Genomic DNA, 15,647 nt, shown 5'->3' with positions numbered 1-15,647 from the left:
CCCCGCGGCCCCGCCCCGGAAGCGGCGCCGCTGATTGGCCCGTCCCGGGGGGCGGTGCCGGCGATTGGCGGGCGGCGGGCGGCGCGCGCTGTCGGCGGCGCGCGGGGGGCGCTGGGGGCCCGTGGTGCTTTGCCCGGCGCCATCCCCGGAGCCGCCCTCGCCCCCATTGCCGGCGCCGCGGCGTCACCCGGCGGCGCTCCGGGCCACACAGCTGCGGGAAAGGGCTGGGGCCGGGCGGAGCCAGTGGCCGCGTTTCCCTCGCGACAAGCCGTCTGAGGCTCTGGGAAGATGCAGTTCTTTGGGCGGCTGCTGGACACCTTCAGCAGCGTCACGCAGATATTCTCCAACCCGTACCGCGTGAGGGAGGTGCCGGCCGCCGAGTACGCCGGTCATGCTTGCCTGCGGGAGGAGGGCAGGGTGGCCCTCTACAAGAACAGCCTCGCTCGCTCCTGGGACTGCCTGCTGGTGAATCCCCAGAGCCCGCAGGTCGCGTTCCGGTGAGTGACAGGCCTTTCGCCGTCCCTGCTGGCGTGGGAAACCAAAGACCCCACGTTGCTGGTGTGGGGGCTGACTTGAGGCCGCGGGTGTGGAGTGCTGCGTTGAAGCAGCAGGTGGGCTGGGAGGGGTGGAAGGCCCGTGCGTGGGCTGGTGGAGGAGTTGCCGTCAAAACAGCTCGTGGAAACGGGACAGGGTCCAAACATTGTGACAACAGGCAGCTGTGATATAGTTCAGGGCATCTACAGGTGCACGTGCATTGTTCAGGAAAGGGGATGCTCACTTCCAGTGAAGTAGTCTCTCTGCTTCCCTTGGAACACGGATGACACTAGTTGAAAAAGAAATGAAAGTTCCCAGCACTGCTGTTTGGAAGAGAGCTGCTTCCTTCAGATACACGGGATTGGAGTTATTCCTTTGAGCAGGATGAACCCTGTGCTTGCTTTTCTCCAGGCTCTTCCAGCTGGACAACGAAGCAGACGCCCTGGTGTACTTTGAGCAATATGCCCGGCAGCTGCGCCCTTTCTACGAGAGCTCGTGCCAGCCCTTGTCCCTGGAGGAGCTCCAGCAGCTCAGCGACTGCCTCCGCAGCTACCCCAGCTGGTCCCCTGCACATATTGCTGTGGAGTTTGGCCGCCGGGAGAGCTTCCGGCACAACCACATCCAGAGGCAAGGAGTGGGGGGGTCTCCAGGGGGTCGGTGCTCAAGGAGCTTGGGAGGGCAGGCTGGGCTGTATTAGAGGATCCCTTCTTCGCTGTGGGAGCTGCCTGGTGGGTTTCAACCTGCTGCTGCAGAGCCCAGAGCTCTGGTGCTTGAGATAAACGATTGAAGTGCCCTGCTAGAGACACTGGTTAGGTTATTGCAACCCTTTGTGGAGCTGTTTTTTGGAGGGGGTTGCGCACTTTGTAAGCTGTGAGAGGGAAGGTACAGTAGGACTGTCTGGAAACAGTTTTTGGCCACAAGCCCTTGCTCTTTTTCCATAGTGAAGTTCTGTTGTAATTTAACCCCAGCCAGCAGCCAAGCCCCACGCAGCCACTCCTCACTCCCCCACCAGCAGAAGCAGGGAAAGGATTGAAAGGGCAAAGGATAGAAAACTTGTGGGTTGAGATAACCCCATGAAAGGGGAAAGCAAAAGCCACGCACACAAGCAGAGTAAAACAAGGAATTGAATCACTGCTTCCCATGGGCAGGCAGGTGTACAGGCACCTCCAGGGCCCCATCACTCCTTGTGGTGGCTTGGGAACCACAAACACCATCACTCCAAAAGTCTGCCCCCGCTCCTCCATCCCCCAGTTTTATATAGTAAGCATGATGTCATATGGTCTGGAATATCCCTTTGGTCAGTTGGGGTCACCTGTCCTGGCAGTGTCTCCTCACAACCTCCCTTGCACCCTGTCTCCTTACCCATGGGTCAGTATGAAAGCAGAAGAGGCCTTGGCTCAGGGTAAGCCCTGCTCAGCAATAACAAAAACATCTCTGTGTTGTCAGCTCCGTGTTCAGCACAAATCCAAAACACAGCCCCATACCAGCCCCTGGGAAGACAGTTAACTCTACCCCAGCCAAAACCAGCACAAGTTTACTGAGGGGAGACTGGTGAGGAGTTAGGGGACTGGGGGGCAAATGGTAGCACCATTGCCAGGTTGCTGACTGTAACCTGTCTCCTGCCTTCCTTTGAGCAGAAGGAGCTGATCCCATATGGAGGGCAGAAAAAGGAGCAGCATGTCAGGGAGAGAGTCCGGGGCAGGGCTGCTTGCTGGCCCTTCCCTGTGCTCCTTCCCTGGCAAGAGGCCGGGCTTTCCTGAACCTCATGGTTCATGCCAGATGGGGCAGATGTGGAAGGTACCTCTGTGTCAGCTCCTGGAGCAGCTGCTTGCCCTCCTCCTCCCGTGGCCATTCCTGGGCCTCACGGCGAGTCCTCTCTTGCAGCTGCGTGAACAGCACGGACAGCGCGGATGGCTGCACCCCGCTGCACCTGGCGTGCCGCAAGGGGGACATGGAGTGCCTGCTGGAGCTGCTGGAGTGCCACGCGCGGGTGGACATCACTGACAGGAACGGGGAGACTGTTTTCCACTATGCTGTGCGAGGGAGCAACCCCCAGATCATTGAGGTGGGAGTGACTTCTGCTCTGGGAGAAGGTGGGACCAGAAGAGGTTTTCTCTGTGCTGTGAGGAGAGGGATGGGAAAACAGCTGCAGATAGGGGAAGAGAAAGTCAGTTCCCTCTGTTGAGTTATTTGCTTGAGCCTGATTTCAGCCTCTTCTATCCATCTTTACTGGTGCTGTTTCCCATAATCAGAGTGCAGATTCCACCCTGCACTAGAACATGGACATTAAGCAAGTTTCCTCAGAAAGCCTCCTTCACTGCTATTTGCATCAGGCCTTCACCCTGCCTTTCCTCAGGCCCATGGCTGTTCCTTCCCTCTCTCCTGTGGGCAGGGCATTCGGTTTTGGGCAGAGTGGTCCTGTAGGGAAGTGTGTGTTGAGACTGCCATGGGGGATCACATGTTGCCCACAAGCTGAAGGACAGTTTCGGAGCTGCCCTGGGCTGTCCTGAGCTGCAGGACCTGCTGTTTGAACTGAGTGGCCTTGTGTGGGGGACAGTGATCAGAGCCTCAAGGCAGAGACAGTCCAAAGTTGTAGGTGTTCTTGATGGCTGAGAACTGCTGGGCAGAGTGATGGGGTTTATGAGGGTGTGGGTGACCTTGCACATGATTCCTGAGGTCTGTCAGCTCCCCAAGACTTGGTGTGAGCCTGAGACTGACTTCCCCACAGCTGCAACCCCCACATTTGCCCAATACCTGTTGTGACACCTCTCCGTCTGCCTACCAGTCTGTGTTAGTTTCCTAATGCATGATGAGGTAGGGATGAGGATCAGGGCTTGCCATGCTGTGGAGTGGGCAGTTAGGAACTTTGTATTAAAAAGATATCCTCTTCTTTATTTCTCTGGTGGCATCAACTTGGCTTGTTGTCTGATCTGTCTTGTGTTTGTTTCTTTTCTCCATTGATTCCTTGCTAAGCCAAAGAAAAGAACCTAAATTCCCACTTCTCATGTGTGCACCAGGGCTTCCCCAGTTTGGCAGTGGGGTATTTTTGTGCAACAAACCAGTCAGCACAAAACAGATCTACAGTTTACAGGGAGCAGGGATGGAGAGGATAGGCTGTAGCATTGTGAGGGGTCCAGTGCTCCAGAGTGTGTCCTCAGAGCTCAGGAAGAGAGATGATGCTCTTCCATGTTTGTCTGTCTATTTATTTATCTACTTTCTCCTCCTTCCAGCTCCTGGGCAAAACCCCAACTACTGGCTTGGATCACCTGAGCAATGATGGGCTGACAGCTCTGCACCTCGCGTGCCAGCTGGGCAAGGAGGACATGGTTCGGTCCCTGCTGAAGTGCCGTGCCAGCTGCAGCGTCGTGGGCACGCTGGGCTACCCCATCCACACAGCACTGAAGTTCTCTCAGAAGGGGTAGGTGTAGTCTGCCCTCCAGTCTGGGGACCCGTGTGCTTGCTCAGCCATTGCCCAGGGCTGTGCTCAGTAGGACAGGTCTCATGTGTAGTCATTGGCAGAAGAACAGGGAAGTGCTGGTATGGGAAAGAAAGAAATGCTTTCAGAATAAAACCTTTTTTTCCTTGAATTATTACATTATTCAGTATCAGACATCGGGAGAAAGGCACAGATTTAAAAAGATGTATTTGTGAAATACATTTTCTCAGAACAAGCTGTTGGAAGATGATTGACTGATGCTTAGTATTAATTGCTGTACCTCTGAGTGCTCTGATCCTAATAAGCTTTCATTTCAAAGCCTAGTTTTCCCTATCTCCTGTAGGGCAGAGATACTCTTGACTCTTAATAACACACTCTGGAACTGAATCAAAAGAGGCACAATATTTACTCCCTGCTTTCTTTGGAGAAATTCAATGCCCTTTGTATATGCTTTGTAATACTTAATGTTCACAGTGTCCAAACTCTACAAACAGGGCTTTCAAGGCAACACTAGCTGCTGGTAGCTGATTTTTAAGCATTTTGAAAAGTACTTCCCAACATTAGAGACACATTCACAAGTCCAAAATGGGCATAGGTCACTGAGGTTGCGCTGGGGCTCCATCTCTTGTGCAGGGTTTGTTTGCTGGTAGTGGAGAGGGCATGCTTATTTCATAAGTCTGCTTACCCTGTTTTCTAGGCATCAGATACTGGTCTGTTCACCACAGGTGTGGTTTTTCATTCATAGGGAAGTACATAGATTCTTAATTTCAGCAAGTATTTGACTATTATAGTTCTGTGCCCATGTTTCCGTGGAAAGAGAGAAGAATTTTGCTTCTCAGGTTTGGAGAGTTTCCAGAAATGCCATATTTCTGTATTAGAGAAGCACTCAGATGCTGCTCCACAACTTGTAATTGGGAAGAGGTTCTCCTGCTCCCAACACTGTTTGGCTTGTATGCTTCCTGTTGTGCCCATGATTTCTGTGAAGAGCAAAACAAAAGTGCAGCTGAGGAACTTGCAGGTGTTGCAGAGACCCTGCTGCTGCTGCAGGGTTTCCTGGTTTTCCTCTGGGCAGAAGGCAGGTGGTGATGTGAGTGGAGGTCTTGAGCCAAGACAGCAGCCATCCATCCTGTCATCTCACTGTCTTTCCCAGGTGTGCCCAGGCCATCCTCGAAGCAGATGCCAGCCAGGTTTGCTCCAAGGACCCACGCTATGAAGCCACTCCACTGCACTGGGCGAAGAAGGCAGAGGTAGATGGAGCCAGTCCATGGGGAGGGCCTGTGCTGCTCCCCAGCACCCAGTTAATTCCTCCTGTGGCTGACCTGTCCCTTTCCAAGTGCACGTGCAGAGCCCTGGGAGTGTCAGAGCCCAGCCAGCAGCCCAGTGTTTGATTCTCTTTGTGCCAGTCAGTGCTGTTTGCCACAGGGAATAGAGCAGGGGAGCCTTGCAGTGAAATAAACTGGTGGGCTCATCCCTAGTGTTTCATCCATGGCTGTGAAACTGCCAGCTTGTCCCTTTTCCCTTTTGTTGGGGAAATTGCAGCACTGTCCCTCCCGTTGGCCCTGGAGGGAGCTCTCTTCTCATTACCTGCCAGTTTCCTGGGAGCAAACAGAGCGATGCCTTAGAAACTGCAGGGGAAGCATGAGGTAGGCACGGAGTGGTGGCACGTGGGTGAAAGTCCATGTCCTGCCAGACCCGGGCAGGATGGTGATATGCTATGCTGGAGCACCTGAATGATACTTGTTGCAAGCAGAGGGCATTGCTGTAGCAGGGCTCTTTTCCCTTCCTGCAGTATTCCTTACTCTCAGAAGTGTCCTGTGGAGTTTCAGAGCAGACTTAAATTTGCTTGGCTTATAAAGAGAAGCTCAGAAGGCAGAAGTTTTCCTTTCAGTCTCCAAGGATCCTGGCCTGAGTAGGAGCTGTTTTTTTCTCCATTGATCTGAGCCAGTCATCATAGTTTGTGTGAACCCCAAAGCATCCAGAAGCTCTAGCCAGACTGTGCAGCCCCCAACTAGTTCTGTGGGAAAAGACAGAGAAGCCCCAGTGCTTGGAACAATTCAGCTGGCATCTGCCAGCCAGCTGTATCCAGGCTAAGTGTCCCTCCTCTTCCTGCGCTTTGCTTGCCTTGAGACCTGCATGGTGTGAGTGCCCAGCTGTTTGTCCTCACGACTGCTTTCTCTCTTCTTGATCTCTGCTCACTCGGGCGCAGATGACACGGCTGCTGCTGGAGTACGGCTCCGAGGTGAACGCGAGCAGCCGCACGGCTGACATGGCTCTGCACATTGCGGTGCAGAGGGGCCGCCTGGACTGCGCCATGGTCCTGCTGACACACGGCGCCCACACCAACGCCCGGGGACACGATGGCAACACCCCGCTGCACCTGGCCATGAAGGTGAGTGTTCTGCAGAGGCTGCTGGGAAGGAGGGGCGATTTTCTTGAAGAGTTGAGACAGGGACGGAGTCCTTTGAAATTCTGGCTATTTCAAGTGGTGTTCCCTTGTGGATGCTTTGGCTGATGAAAAGGGGAAGGAAGGAATGAGAAATCATGTAAGTGGCTCTTGACTGAGCTTTCTTTTGTTCCCTAGCATGACCACCTGGATATGATCAAAGCAATCATCGTGTTTGGAGGAGATGTTGAAATCCCCAATGATTTCGGGGAGACACCAGGGCTGTTGGCAGCCAGGAGCAGCAAAGGTGAGGGAGCATGTCAGCAGCCTTACAGGATGAGCCCAGCATCCTGTCTCCCCTTGGGGGCCAAAACAGTGTCTTGGGGAGAGGTGAAAACATGCCATGCATAGGTGATGCTTCTCCAACATGCTTTCCCAGCTTCTAGTTGCTCACATAGTAGGCACTTATTTTGCTAGCAGCATAGGCTTTGTATTAATAGCCCTTGATGAATTTCTCTTCTGTGACACAGAGATGCAAGAGGAAAAGCTGGCACGCCCTCCCCCTTTTTCAGGTCACTATGTCAGGCACTGCAGGCTCACAACAAGATGATGTAGCACTGCTGAACCACCCAGGCGCAGGCAGACACAGGCAGTTCTCCAGGGCAAGAAGTGTGTGGCACACACCCTCGAAGCTGCACAGCAGTGGATACTCCTGCTGTGTACAAGTCCTGCTGCCTGGTGTTTGGGGAGAGATACCTGGGACGTGTTTTGCCCTTCCCCAGGTCATCCCAGAGGCTTTGTGAGGGTCTAGCCCGCTGTGAACTCAGTGGAGCACGTTCTCCCGTGGTGTGCGCGTGCACTGATTCTCTTTCTGATCTGTAACTCCCCCTTCGTCACCTAAGGTGCGAACCGGAAAGTGCTCTTAGACCTGCTGCAAACTGTAGGGACCGAACGCTGCCACCCACCACCCAACCCTGACTCCCCAAGCCTGGCACCATCTGCCGCCTCCTTCCTGGAAGGCCAACCTTCCTCGCGGAGCAACCTCAACAGCTTAGGTAACGCCTTCCCTGGCCCTCCCTCGCTCTTCTCCCTTCTTGCTTCACAGTGCTGTCTCAGACCTCTTCTTCAGACGGGCTGTGCCCTGGGAACTGTCAAAGCTCTCGCTTCTGGTGACTCTGTGGTGGCTCTGTCCTCATTCACCTTTTGCAGGATCTTATCTCTCTTCTCTGCTTTTCCTGTTACGTGTGTTCTAAACTCTTGTTCTCAAAACATTTGTTTTATAGACCTGACACAATATAGCTCTGTAAAAAGAAAGACTGATTGCCTCAGCTCTCTGGAAGAGGGGGCACCTAGTTACCTGCATGTACTTTATGCACTGGGTCATGTATAGAAGGGAAGGTGCTTGCTGGTCTGCCTTGAGGACCTCCCAGTGTTGTGTTGGGCACAAGGAGATTTAGAAGCGTCACTTATTCAGATCCTGGAGGCCAGCAGCTGAGAGAGGGAAAGGGTGAAGCCTGAGGGTAAGCAACCTTGATCACTGGGTTTGTTACGCATAGGAAAAGCCTACCTTGGGACATATGATTGTGTTGAATCTTGTGGTCTATGCTGTCCTGACTGTGTGAATAAGTACATGGATCTGTTGTAAGTGAGGGGCTTTCTGTCTTTAGGGAGCTCCAGAGCTGAGGCAGAGGCAACAAGAGGGGTTGTGGACTAGGCAGTGGGGGAGTTGACTTGGAGGGTCATGAGAAAAGCATGCAAGCAGCTAACATCTGCTTGTGGACCACTTCCCATCTCAGGCTGGAGGTATTCGTTGCAAAGGCTCTCCTGTGGGGCTACAGGACAATCATGGAATGTGTGTCTGTGTCACCACAAATCTCACTGGCTGCTGACACCAGGACTTTCTTTTCACTGTACCCTGGTGAAGGCAACCCATGCCCAGTTTCAGCTCTGATGCGCTGACAGAGCAAAACCTTTTTTTATCATGGACTCTAGCCCTTGAAGAAACTCCTCATTGCATTCATTGTTGTCCACAGCCACCTTCTGGCCTGGGTGCTGGCAGGAGTATGTAACTTCTCTCCCCCTGTTCTTTCTTCTTTTGGTTTCGCAGGCTGGCTTCTGACCTAGCCTGGATTGGTGCCCCGCACCCAGGGTGGCCTGGGTGAACGCCAGCTGAGGGGTAATGACAAGTCACCCTGTCCTCACAGCTTTTCTGCCTAGGCTACTTTGAGGAGTAGATTTAGGTTTTATCTTAACAGCTTGCAGTAAACTGTGTAGTGGGCACGCTGCTGGGCTCTGCCTTCTCTCACCCTCCATGCACATCATCTGCTTCTCCAGATCCTGTCTTTTCTGGTGCATCTCCAGCTGCCCACTCTAAAGGATGGTGTTGCTGTCCCTTGGTGTGGAGTTAAATTTGGGGGGTACCTGTTGGCTGTGGGTAAGATGGCTTGTGTCTCCTGCAAGGACCTTTTTTCGATGGGGAAGGGAGTTGTATATTCTCTCTGTGTTTATTATGTTTATTGGTTATCACACTGGTGATCTCTAATTTTTTTTTTTTTTTTCATTTTGCATGTTCATGGCCCTCTAGGGTACAAGGACCTTCTGTATATTTCCACAACGCTTGGACAGTTTCTGAAGGCACCAGATGTTGTGGACACGCCCATTGAGGCTAGAAGAAAGTAAGTGAGGAACAGCTTCTGTCCAGGCTGCTGTGCAACTTGAAGGTGAAATCCATGTGTGAATTCTCCCTCCTGCACCCATGGGGATGGCATCCTCAGAGCTGACATTATTTCATGCCCATCAACATTGCAGTTTTTGCCAGCGTCTTTTAAGAAGTCTCTGTTTCCATAAATGATCCCTGCCTGTCCTGTCTGGAGCTGCAGTATAGCCTGAGATCAGAAGGTGAAACCCTGCTCTGTCCTTCTCCTGTGCCACTGGGCATCCAACACTGTTTTGGCTTTGTGATTTCCCTGTCTCCACACACTGCCCTGATGTTCATTCACTCAGCTCCTCTGCGCTGTCTTGGCAGTGCCTGCACCTTGCTGTGGAGTGGAGGAGGAGTTGGCACTGAGGTGCTGCTGGCAGGATTTAGGTCTGTCTGCTTTTTTATTTATGACACAACACCCATTACTGTGTAGTAAGGGACTGGGGACTCTCTCTCTGGTGTAAAGGTTAGAGATGGCTATGCAAGAGCAAAGGATGTTGCACCAGCTCTGACAAGGCTTATTGGACATGTCTTACTTGCACCTGAGAAGGCACTTCTGGATTTATTTATTCACTGATTACACTGTCTGCAGCAATCTACTTACTGGCATAGCTTCCTGTCCCCAGGGCCATGTTCCCATGGAGTGTTCTGTGATTTGTAATCTGTCCCACGGCTCCCAGTCATCTGTGTGCGTCTCTCTCCAGTCAGGACCGGCTCCTGTGCTTGGATGGAGGGGGCATCCGGGGCCTTGTGCTCATCCAGCTTCTCCTGGCTATTGAAAAGGCCGCGGGCCGTCCCATTCGTGAGATTTTTGACTGGATCGCAGGGACCAGCACTGGAGGGATCTTGGCACTGGCTATTGTACATGGTAAGGACATAATGGGTCCCTTCTTGCTCCGGTGGGCCCGAGTGTTCCTCTTGGGGGAGCAGATGTGTGGTGGGAGCCGCTTCTCTGAGTCCCAACTGAGATATTTTTCTGCCTGCCAGAGGAGGGAAGGGATGTTCCTTAGTAAAGGAAAGCCTAGACCTGGCTTTGCGCTTACTTCTCACGTCAGCTGGCTTTGAGCAGCTTTCTGGATTTCGGGGAGTGCATGATGGCAGAGTTCAATGTTCTGTTCTTCCTGTGCTCTCCACAGAGGCTGTAGAGCAAGGTGGTTGATACATTCTGGTAACGGGAAGCTGCTCCAAGCTTGCTCTTCCTCTGTAATCCTTCCCAGTCATGCTGCTGAGAACCAAGCAGATGACAGGCAGCTTAGGAAGGGGATTGGATTGGGAGTGATGCCTCCCATCTCCCACTTGTCCTGGGAAGTCCTTGCACTGATTTGTTCTTGTGCTGTTTGTTCTGTGTGCCTTTCCTCCCACCCCCTGCTCCTGCCAACACTGTTGCCCGCCTCAGGAAAGTCCATGGACTACATGCGCTGCCTGTACTTCCGCATGAAGGACATGGTGTTCCGGGGGTCTCGGCCCTACGAGTCGGAGCCCCTGGATGAGTTCTTGAAGAAGGAATTTGGGGAAAACACCAAAATGACAGATGTCCGAAAACCCAAGTAAGTCCCGCCTTGGGCTGTGCTGGTTGATGCTGTCCCACACGTGCTCTAGACCTGTCTCAGCAGGGATGCTCAGCCTCTCCTTAGAGCAGATCTGGGGGAGTGTGATGTGCAGGCTTTTGAAACCATAAGGGTTTTTTTCCATTTTACTCTTATTCTCTCATGTCTGCTTCCCCAGGGTTATGGTGACAGGGACATTGTGTGACCGACAGCCAGCTGAGCTCCACCTTTTCCGGAATTACCCTGTACCAGAGACAAAACGCTCCACTGAATACATGACAAGTGCATCTTTCCAACCACTCACTCGGCCAGAAGGTAAATGGAAGTCCAGCTGGTTGTTTGAGGAGGTTTCATCCCTCAGAGACAGATTTCGTATTCTTCCTCCTATTGCTCTGAAAATCAGCGTGTCCCAGCAATGGCTCAGCCCTGGTCTTGACTTGTAACTAGGTCCTAGTGATGGTTCCTATTTCTCCTATCTCCTTTGCCCTTGGCTTCTCTTGTACCAGGAACAGGGGCTGGCTGGTGAGGTTCATGAGGAAGGGGTCTGCTGGAGGAGTCCTGCATACAGTCAGTACCTTTCCCTGGGCTCTCACAGAAAAACATGGAAAAGCCACATAACCGAGGTGTGCAGCCCCCTCCAGCATGCTGCCTTGTCTGGCACACATAAACAACTGGGTCAATATCAAAATAGCAGCAAGGAAATGGATAGAGAGTGAATTTGACCCAGGATATGTAAAAAGTGGTGAGAACATCTTTTAAAGCCCCACAGAGTCATCCTGTGCATCCAAGCAGAAGCCCTGCTGTTGGGAGAAAGAGGCGCAACCATGTAGGGCAGGGTTTCCTGGGATGGCAAGCCATCCTGATTTGCGTTGGTGGAGCTGGGGTACTTTTTGTGCACAGCAGAGTTGCTGCAAGAGGCCTTTTGCTCTCTGTCCCTGCAGAGCAGCTCGTGTGGCGTGCTGCCCGCTGCAGCGGTGCGGCTCCCACTTATTTCCGGCCCATCGGCCGCTTCCTGGATGGAGGGCTGCTGGCCAACAACCCCACCCTTGATGCCATGGCAGAGATCCATGAGTACAACAAGACACTGATCAAAAAGGTGAGGCAAATCCTAGTCTTGACTGGTTACTGGAATTTTTTGGCCCCCTCTTGAAGAGGAAGAGGGTTTGAGAGTGGATGCATCTTAGTGGATAAACTGGTTAGAGGTGCAGTGCCCTAAAAGGGAGTGTATGGAGGGGGATATGTGTTGGGAATAGTGGCTGGGAGGTGAGATGCCTCTTCCGACAAGGGTGTGAGAGGGGGAGACAGTATCATCAGCCTCTCCTTGCTGCTTTGAACAAGGATGATTCAGTTGATGGTTTTATGTGGCCCTTGACATGGGTCTGCAGGACCTTTTTCTGCCCAAAAATAAATGGAGAAGACAAGGGGTAGAGTACTCTGCAAGGCTGAGGAGTGAATGCCTTCTGTGGTGTGGCAAGTTCTTCAAAAAGATGAATAACCAGTGGCAGCTATTGCTCCCTGTAGCTGAAAGGGGAGGTGTGTTGCCAAAAGACTGAAGAGTTGGGCTGTTTCATCTGGTCCTAGGACTCATCTCCGGGGGAATCCCATGGGTTCAGGTGTGGTCAGGGGAGAGGGGACAGAACAGTGCAACTGTTGAAGTCCTGTGGGTTACAGCTGTCTCACCAGGCTGTACTTGGGGGAGGATGGGGGAAGGAAAGGCTGCTGAGCCTTTTGCCTTGGCTTTCAGAGCTTCCCCAGGAAGCTGCTGTTAAAGACATGCTCCACTTTCATTGTTGGTCCTTGCAAACAGATCTTTTCTTTGTCCTCAGGGTCAGAAGCATGAAGTAAGAAAATTGGGATTGGTGGTCTCCCTGGGGACAGGGAAGCCTCCTCAGGTCCCAGTGAGCTCTGTGGATGTTTTCCGCCCCTCAAACCCTTGGGAGTTGGCAAAGACCGTCTTTGGGGCCAGGGAGCTTGGCAAGATGGTGGTGGATTGTGTGAGTACTGGGAGGAGGGGATGGCGAAAGACCCCTGGGGTTGCTTGCATGGAGGGAGAAAAGGTTTCCAGGTTCCAGCTTCCTCCTTTTGGAAGTAAATTCTATTTCCTTGGAACTGCTCTGACATGGATGTAGTGGGTAATGTAAGAATTGCAGGAGCACAGCAGGCCTGAAGACCTGTCTGATTCTTCGGGGTTTCAAGTGCCCCAAAGGACACTCATCCCCAAGGGATATTCTTGCAGCTGAAAGGAGCTAAGGACAGGATGGTGGTCAAGTGACTCTTAGAAACATTTTCAGGTGTGAGTTTGTGAAACTCATATCTTTCCCGGAAGCATTGCTTATCATCTGAGCAACCTGGGGGAAAAAAAACATGCCTCAGAAAACAGCAATTTTTTTTTTTTTTTTTTTTTTAGAAAAGCTTTGTTTTCCCCACTGGGGGAATCAGTAAATACTAAAGAAGTGGGAGAGTCACTAATAAAAACCAGTAGTTGCAAGTTGTGGTTAGGAGTGTGTAGTTGGTATATGCACTTGTGTGCTTCAGGAAGATCATCGTTAAATGTTGTGCATGAAAACACTCTAAATAGATGAAAGCTAGAAAGATCAGAACTGGAGTTCTGACTATGATCTTAATTCTGTTGCTTTATCTCCTTTTTAGATTCCTGAAGTGAGAAAATGCCCAGAGTCCCTCTGCTTTCCCTGTCTTTTACCTCAGGGCTCCCAGGGAAGCTGTCCCAGGATAGCCCAGTAAGCCTGCAGTAATCACAGGCTCTGCTGTACAGGGCTTGGACAGAACAGATACAGATGAAATCCCAAGGAGACTGTCATTAAGGTCATCCTGGGAGTTTCCTTGAGGCAATCCACTCGGTGCTGTGACATATGAAGGGTTTGTAGGGTGCAATTCTTGTGTCCCAAGCATCAGGAGCACTGTTCTTATGTTAGAAAAGAAAAAGAAAAGCCATCCCACTCTTGGTGGCGAGCAGTGCCATCCAGGATGCACTTGCTCCTGTTTTTTGCTCTCGCTCTGCGCCTTGTGCAGTTGGACGTGGTGCCAGGGAAGCCTCTTGTAGGCAGGGGAAGAGCAGCCAGGCTGTAACTGCGGGCCTGTTTCTCCTGCAGTGCACTGACGCAGATGGCCCAGCTGTGGATCGTGCCAGGGCCTGGTGTGAGATGACGGATGTGCGGTATTTCCGGTAGGAGCTTCCTTTCCGCTCACTTGCACAGACCTATTTTTATCCCTCTCGCTTCGGACCTGGCTGTGGCGTGCGTCATCCCAAATGGCATCCCCTCCAGTGGCACGCCTGCCCAGACCTGTCCCCTGCCCCCTGCACATGCCTCAGTGACGTGATGGAGCATGTCTTGGCCCTCCACATGAGCTGAGGCACCCAGCACGCCTGGCCTGGGCCAGTTAGGGGAGGCTTGGGGGTGTTGTCTTGCACGGTGCTTTGGGACGTGCATCCTGCCCTGTTCCGCCTCTCACAGCCTGTTTTACACTTGTCATACGTGCTTGTGTTTAGCACATGTCCCTCATGTGCTGCGGTTGCTTCACTGTGGCTCCACCTTGAGTGTGGCTGGGCCTTGAAGGAGGGAGCAGGCCTCTGCTCTGCGAGCCTGGCAGATCCAGGGCCAGCGAGCACCCCGGCAGCGGGAGCCGCTTGGTGGAAGTGTCCTGCTTGGCAGGCTCGTGCCTGGTCGCCTCCGTGTCTGTGCCCAGCTGGTGATGCTGTCTTGCTGCCCTTAGGCTCAGCCCTCAGCTGCACACGGAGGTGATGCTGGACGAGGTGAACGACGCCGTGCTGGTGAACACTCTCTGGGACACCCAGCTCTACATCTACCAGCAGCGGGAGCAGCTGGAGCAGCTGGTGCGACATCTCTGCCGATGACTGACCTGGAGGTGCCCGTTCTGCGTCCCGAAGGCAAGGAGCAGCAGACACTGAAATGGCTCAGATCTGCCCATGAGCCAAGGTGTTGAGGTGGGGGAGAGATTAGTACTACTCAAGAGGAATTAATATTTAATAGACAGCAGTGCACATACACATGTATTCCCAGACACAGTATGTATGACATGTATGATAGCTGTAAAATGCTGACAGTTATCTTTGTGCTGTAACCCCATCTCCACTGCCCTGCTTGGTTTTGCTGCACTGCTCTCTGACCCAGAATCCAGAGCCCTCACCTACTTGTCTTGAGCTGTAGCAGCTGGGATGTCTCTTGTCTGTGCAGTACCTCCACTGACAAAGCACCGTGCACCTTCCCATGTCACAGAACAGGCCTAGGCCTGATAAAGCTTCAGGAATTTCTTGGCCCACTGGGGCCAAGGTATTTCAGAGTGTATAGTATGGGAAAAAGGAATTATTTTTCCCTCAACACCCAGTTTGAAGGGGAGCAGAAATGCTGCAACTTTTTGCAGTAGGTATGATGCAGAATGTTGCTACTGGCCTTGGGAGAAGGGCAAGCCTTTCCTGAGACAGTTGTCTTCTGCAGCAGCTTCTCCTTTCCCCTCTGAGATGGGCTGGCAACACAGTACTGACTGTGCCTGGGGAGGGAGAGACTCCCCCACCCAGGACTTCATTGTGCCACTGATTTGCTGTGCTACACCTTGCTCAGGGGCTGAGATGTGAAAGCCTGTCTTTACTCACAGCAAGCTCAGTGGAAGGGACAAGAGCCTTGGCCTCATAGAGAGCTCATTTCTCTTTATTCTAAAATTATTTAAAATGAAACTGAAATGCTCTGAGATCGGTTCCCGCCAAAGAAGCCAGCCCTGTGACAATTTGGATCTACTTTTTTCTTATGAGTGGAAATTCTACTGTGATTGCTGCACCACTCAGTGTTTCTGCAGTAATTTTTGCATATTTATAAATAATTTATGTATCTATTTGGAGGGGTTTTGAGGAGTAACCTGGAAAACTGAATTTTTAATCATTTTCTTTTGAGTGAATGAACTGCTGCTGCCTGTTTCTGTGAGAAACTAATATGTCCTAAAATAAAGAGGGATTTGCATTTGGTTCCAATGTTGTGCAGTCCATGGTTCTCTTGTCTCTCTCCATCCTACAAG

The 15,647-nt window shown here is 52.2% G+C and overlaps 1 protein-coding gene across 3 annotated transcripts; it reads left to right on the top strand.

The window, feature by feature from the left end:
• Positions 1–107: 107 nt before the first annotated feature.
• Positions 108–15,603, top strand: PLA2G6 (phospholipase A2 group VI). Of its 3 annotated transcripts, XM_032106760.1 has the most exons (16): positions 108–497; positions 946–1,161; positions 2,419–2,599; positions 3,765–3,952; positions 5,121–5,217; positions 6,177–6,359; positions 6,552–6,660; positions 7,256–7,408; positions 8,938–9,028; positions 9,759–9,922; positions 10,451–10,601; positions 10,780–10,916; positions 11,543–11,697; positions 12,428–12,595; positions 13,712–13,785; positions 14,334–15,603. In XM_032106760.1, the coding sequence occupies exons 1-16, from the start codon at positions 289–291 to the stop codon at positions 14,473–14,475; spliced, it is 2,418 nt and encodes an 805-aa protein (XP_031962651.1). In that variant the 5' UTR covers positions 108–288; the 3' UTR covers positions 14,476–15,603. The 3 variants fall into 3 exon arrangements, with proteins under 3 accessions (XP_031962651.1, XP_031962652.1, XP_031962653.1); XM_032106761.1 differs by lacking the exon at positions 7,256–7,408; XM_032106762.1 differs by lacking the exons at positions 108–497; positions 946–1,161 and adding an exon at positions 2,209–2,331.
• The last annotated feature ends 44 nt before the right edge of the window (positions 15,604–15,647 follow it).

This window comes from Corvus moneduloides, chromosome 4, assembly GCF_009650955.1.
Source record: "Corvus moneduloides isolate bCorMon1 chromosome 4, bCorMon1.pri, whole genome shotgun sequence".
In the NCBI taxonomy this organism is placed as follows: domain Eukaryota; kingdom Metazoa; phylum Chordata; class Aves; order Passeriformes; family Corvidae; genus Corvus; species Corvus moneduloides.
Note: the sequence above shows the minus strand (reverse complement) of the source record. Positions and strands in the feature narration are given on the sequence as shown.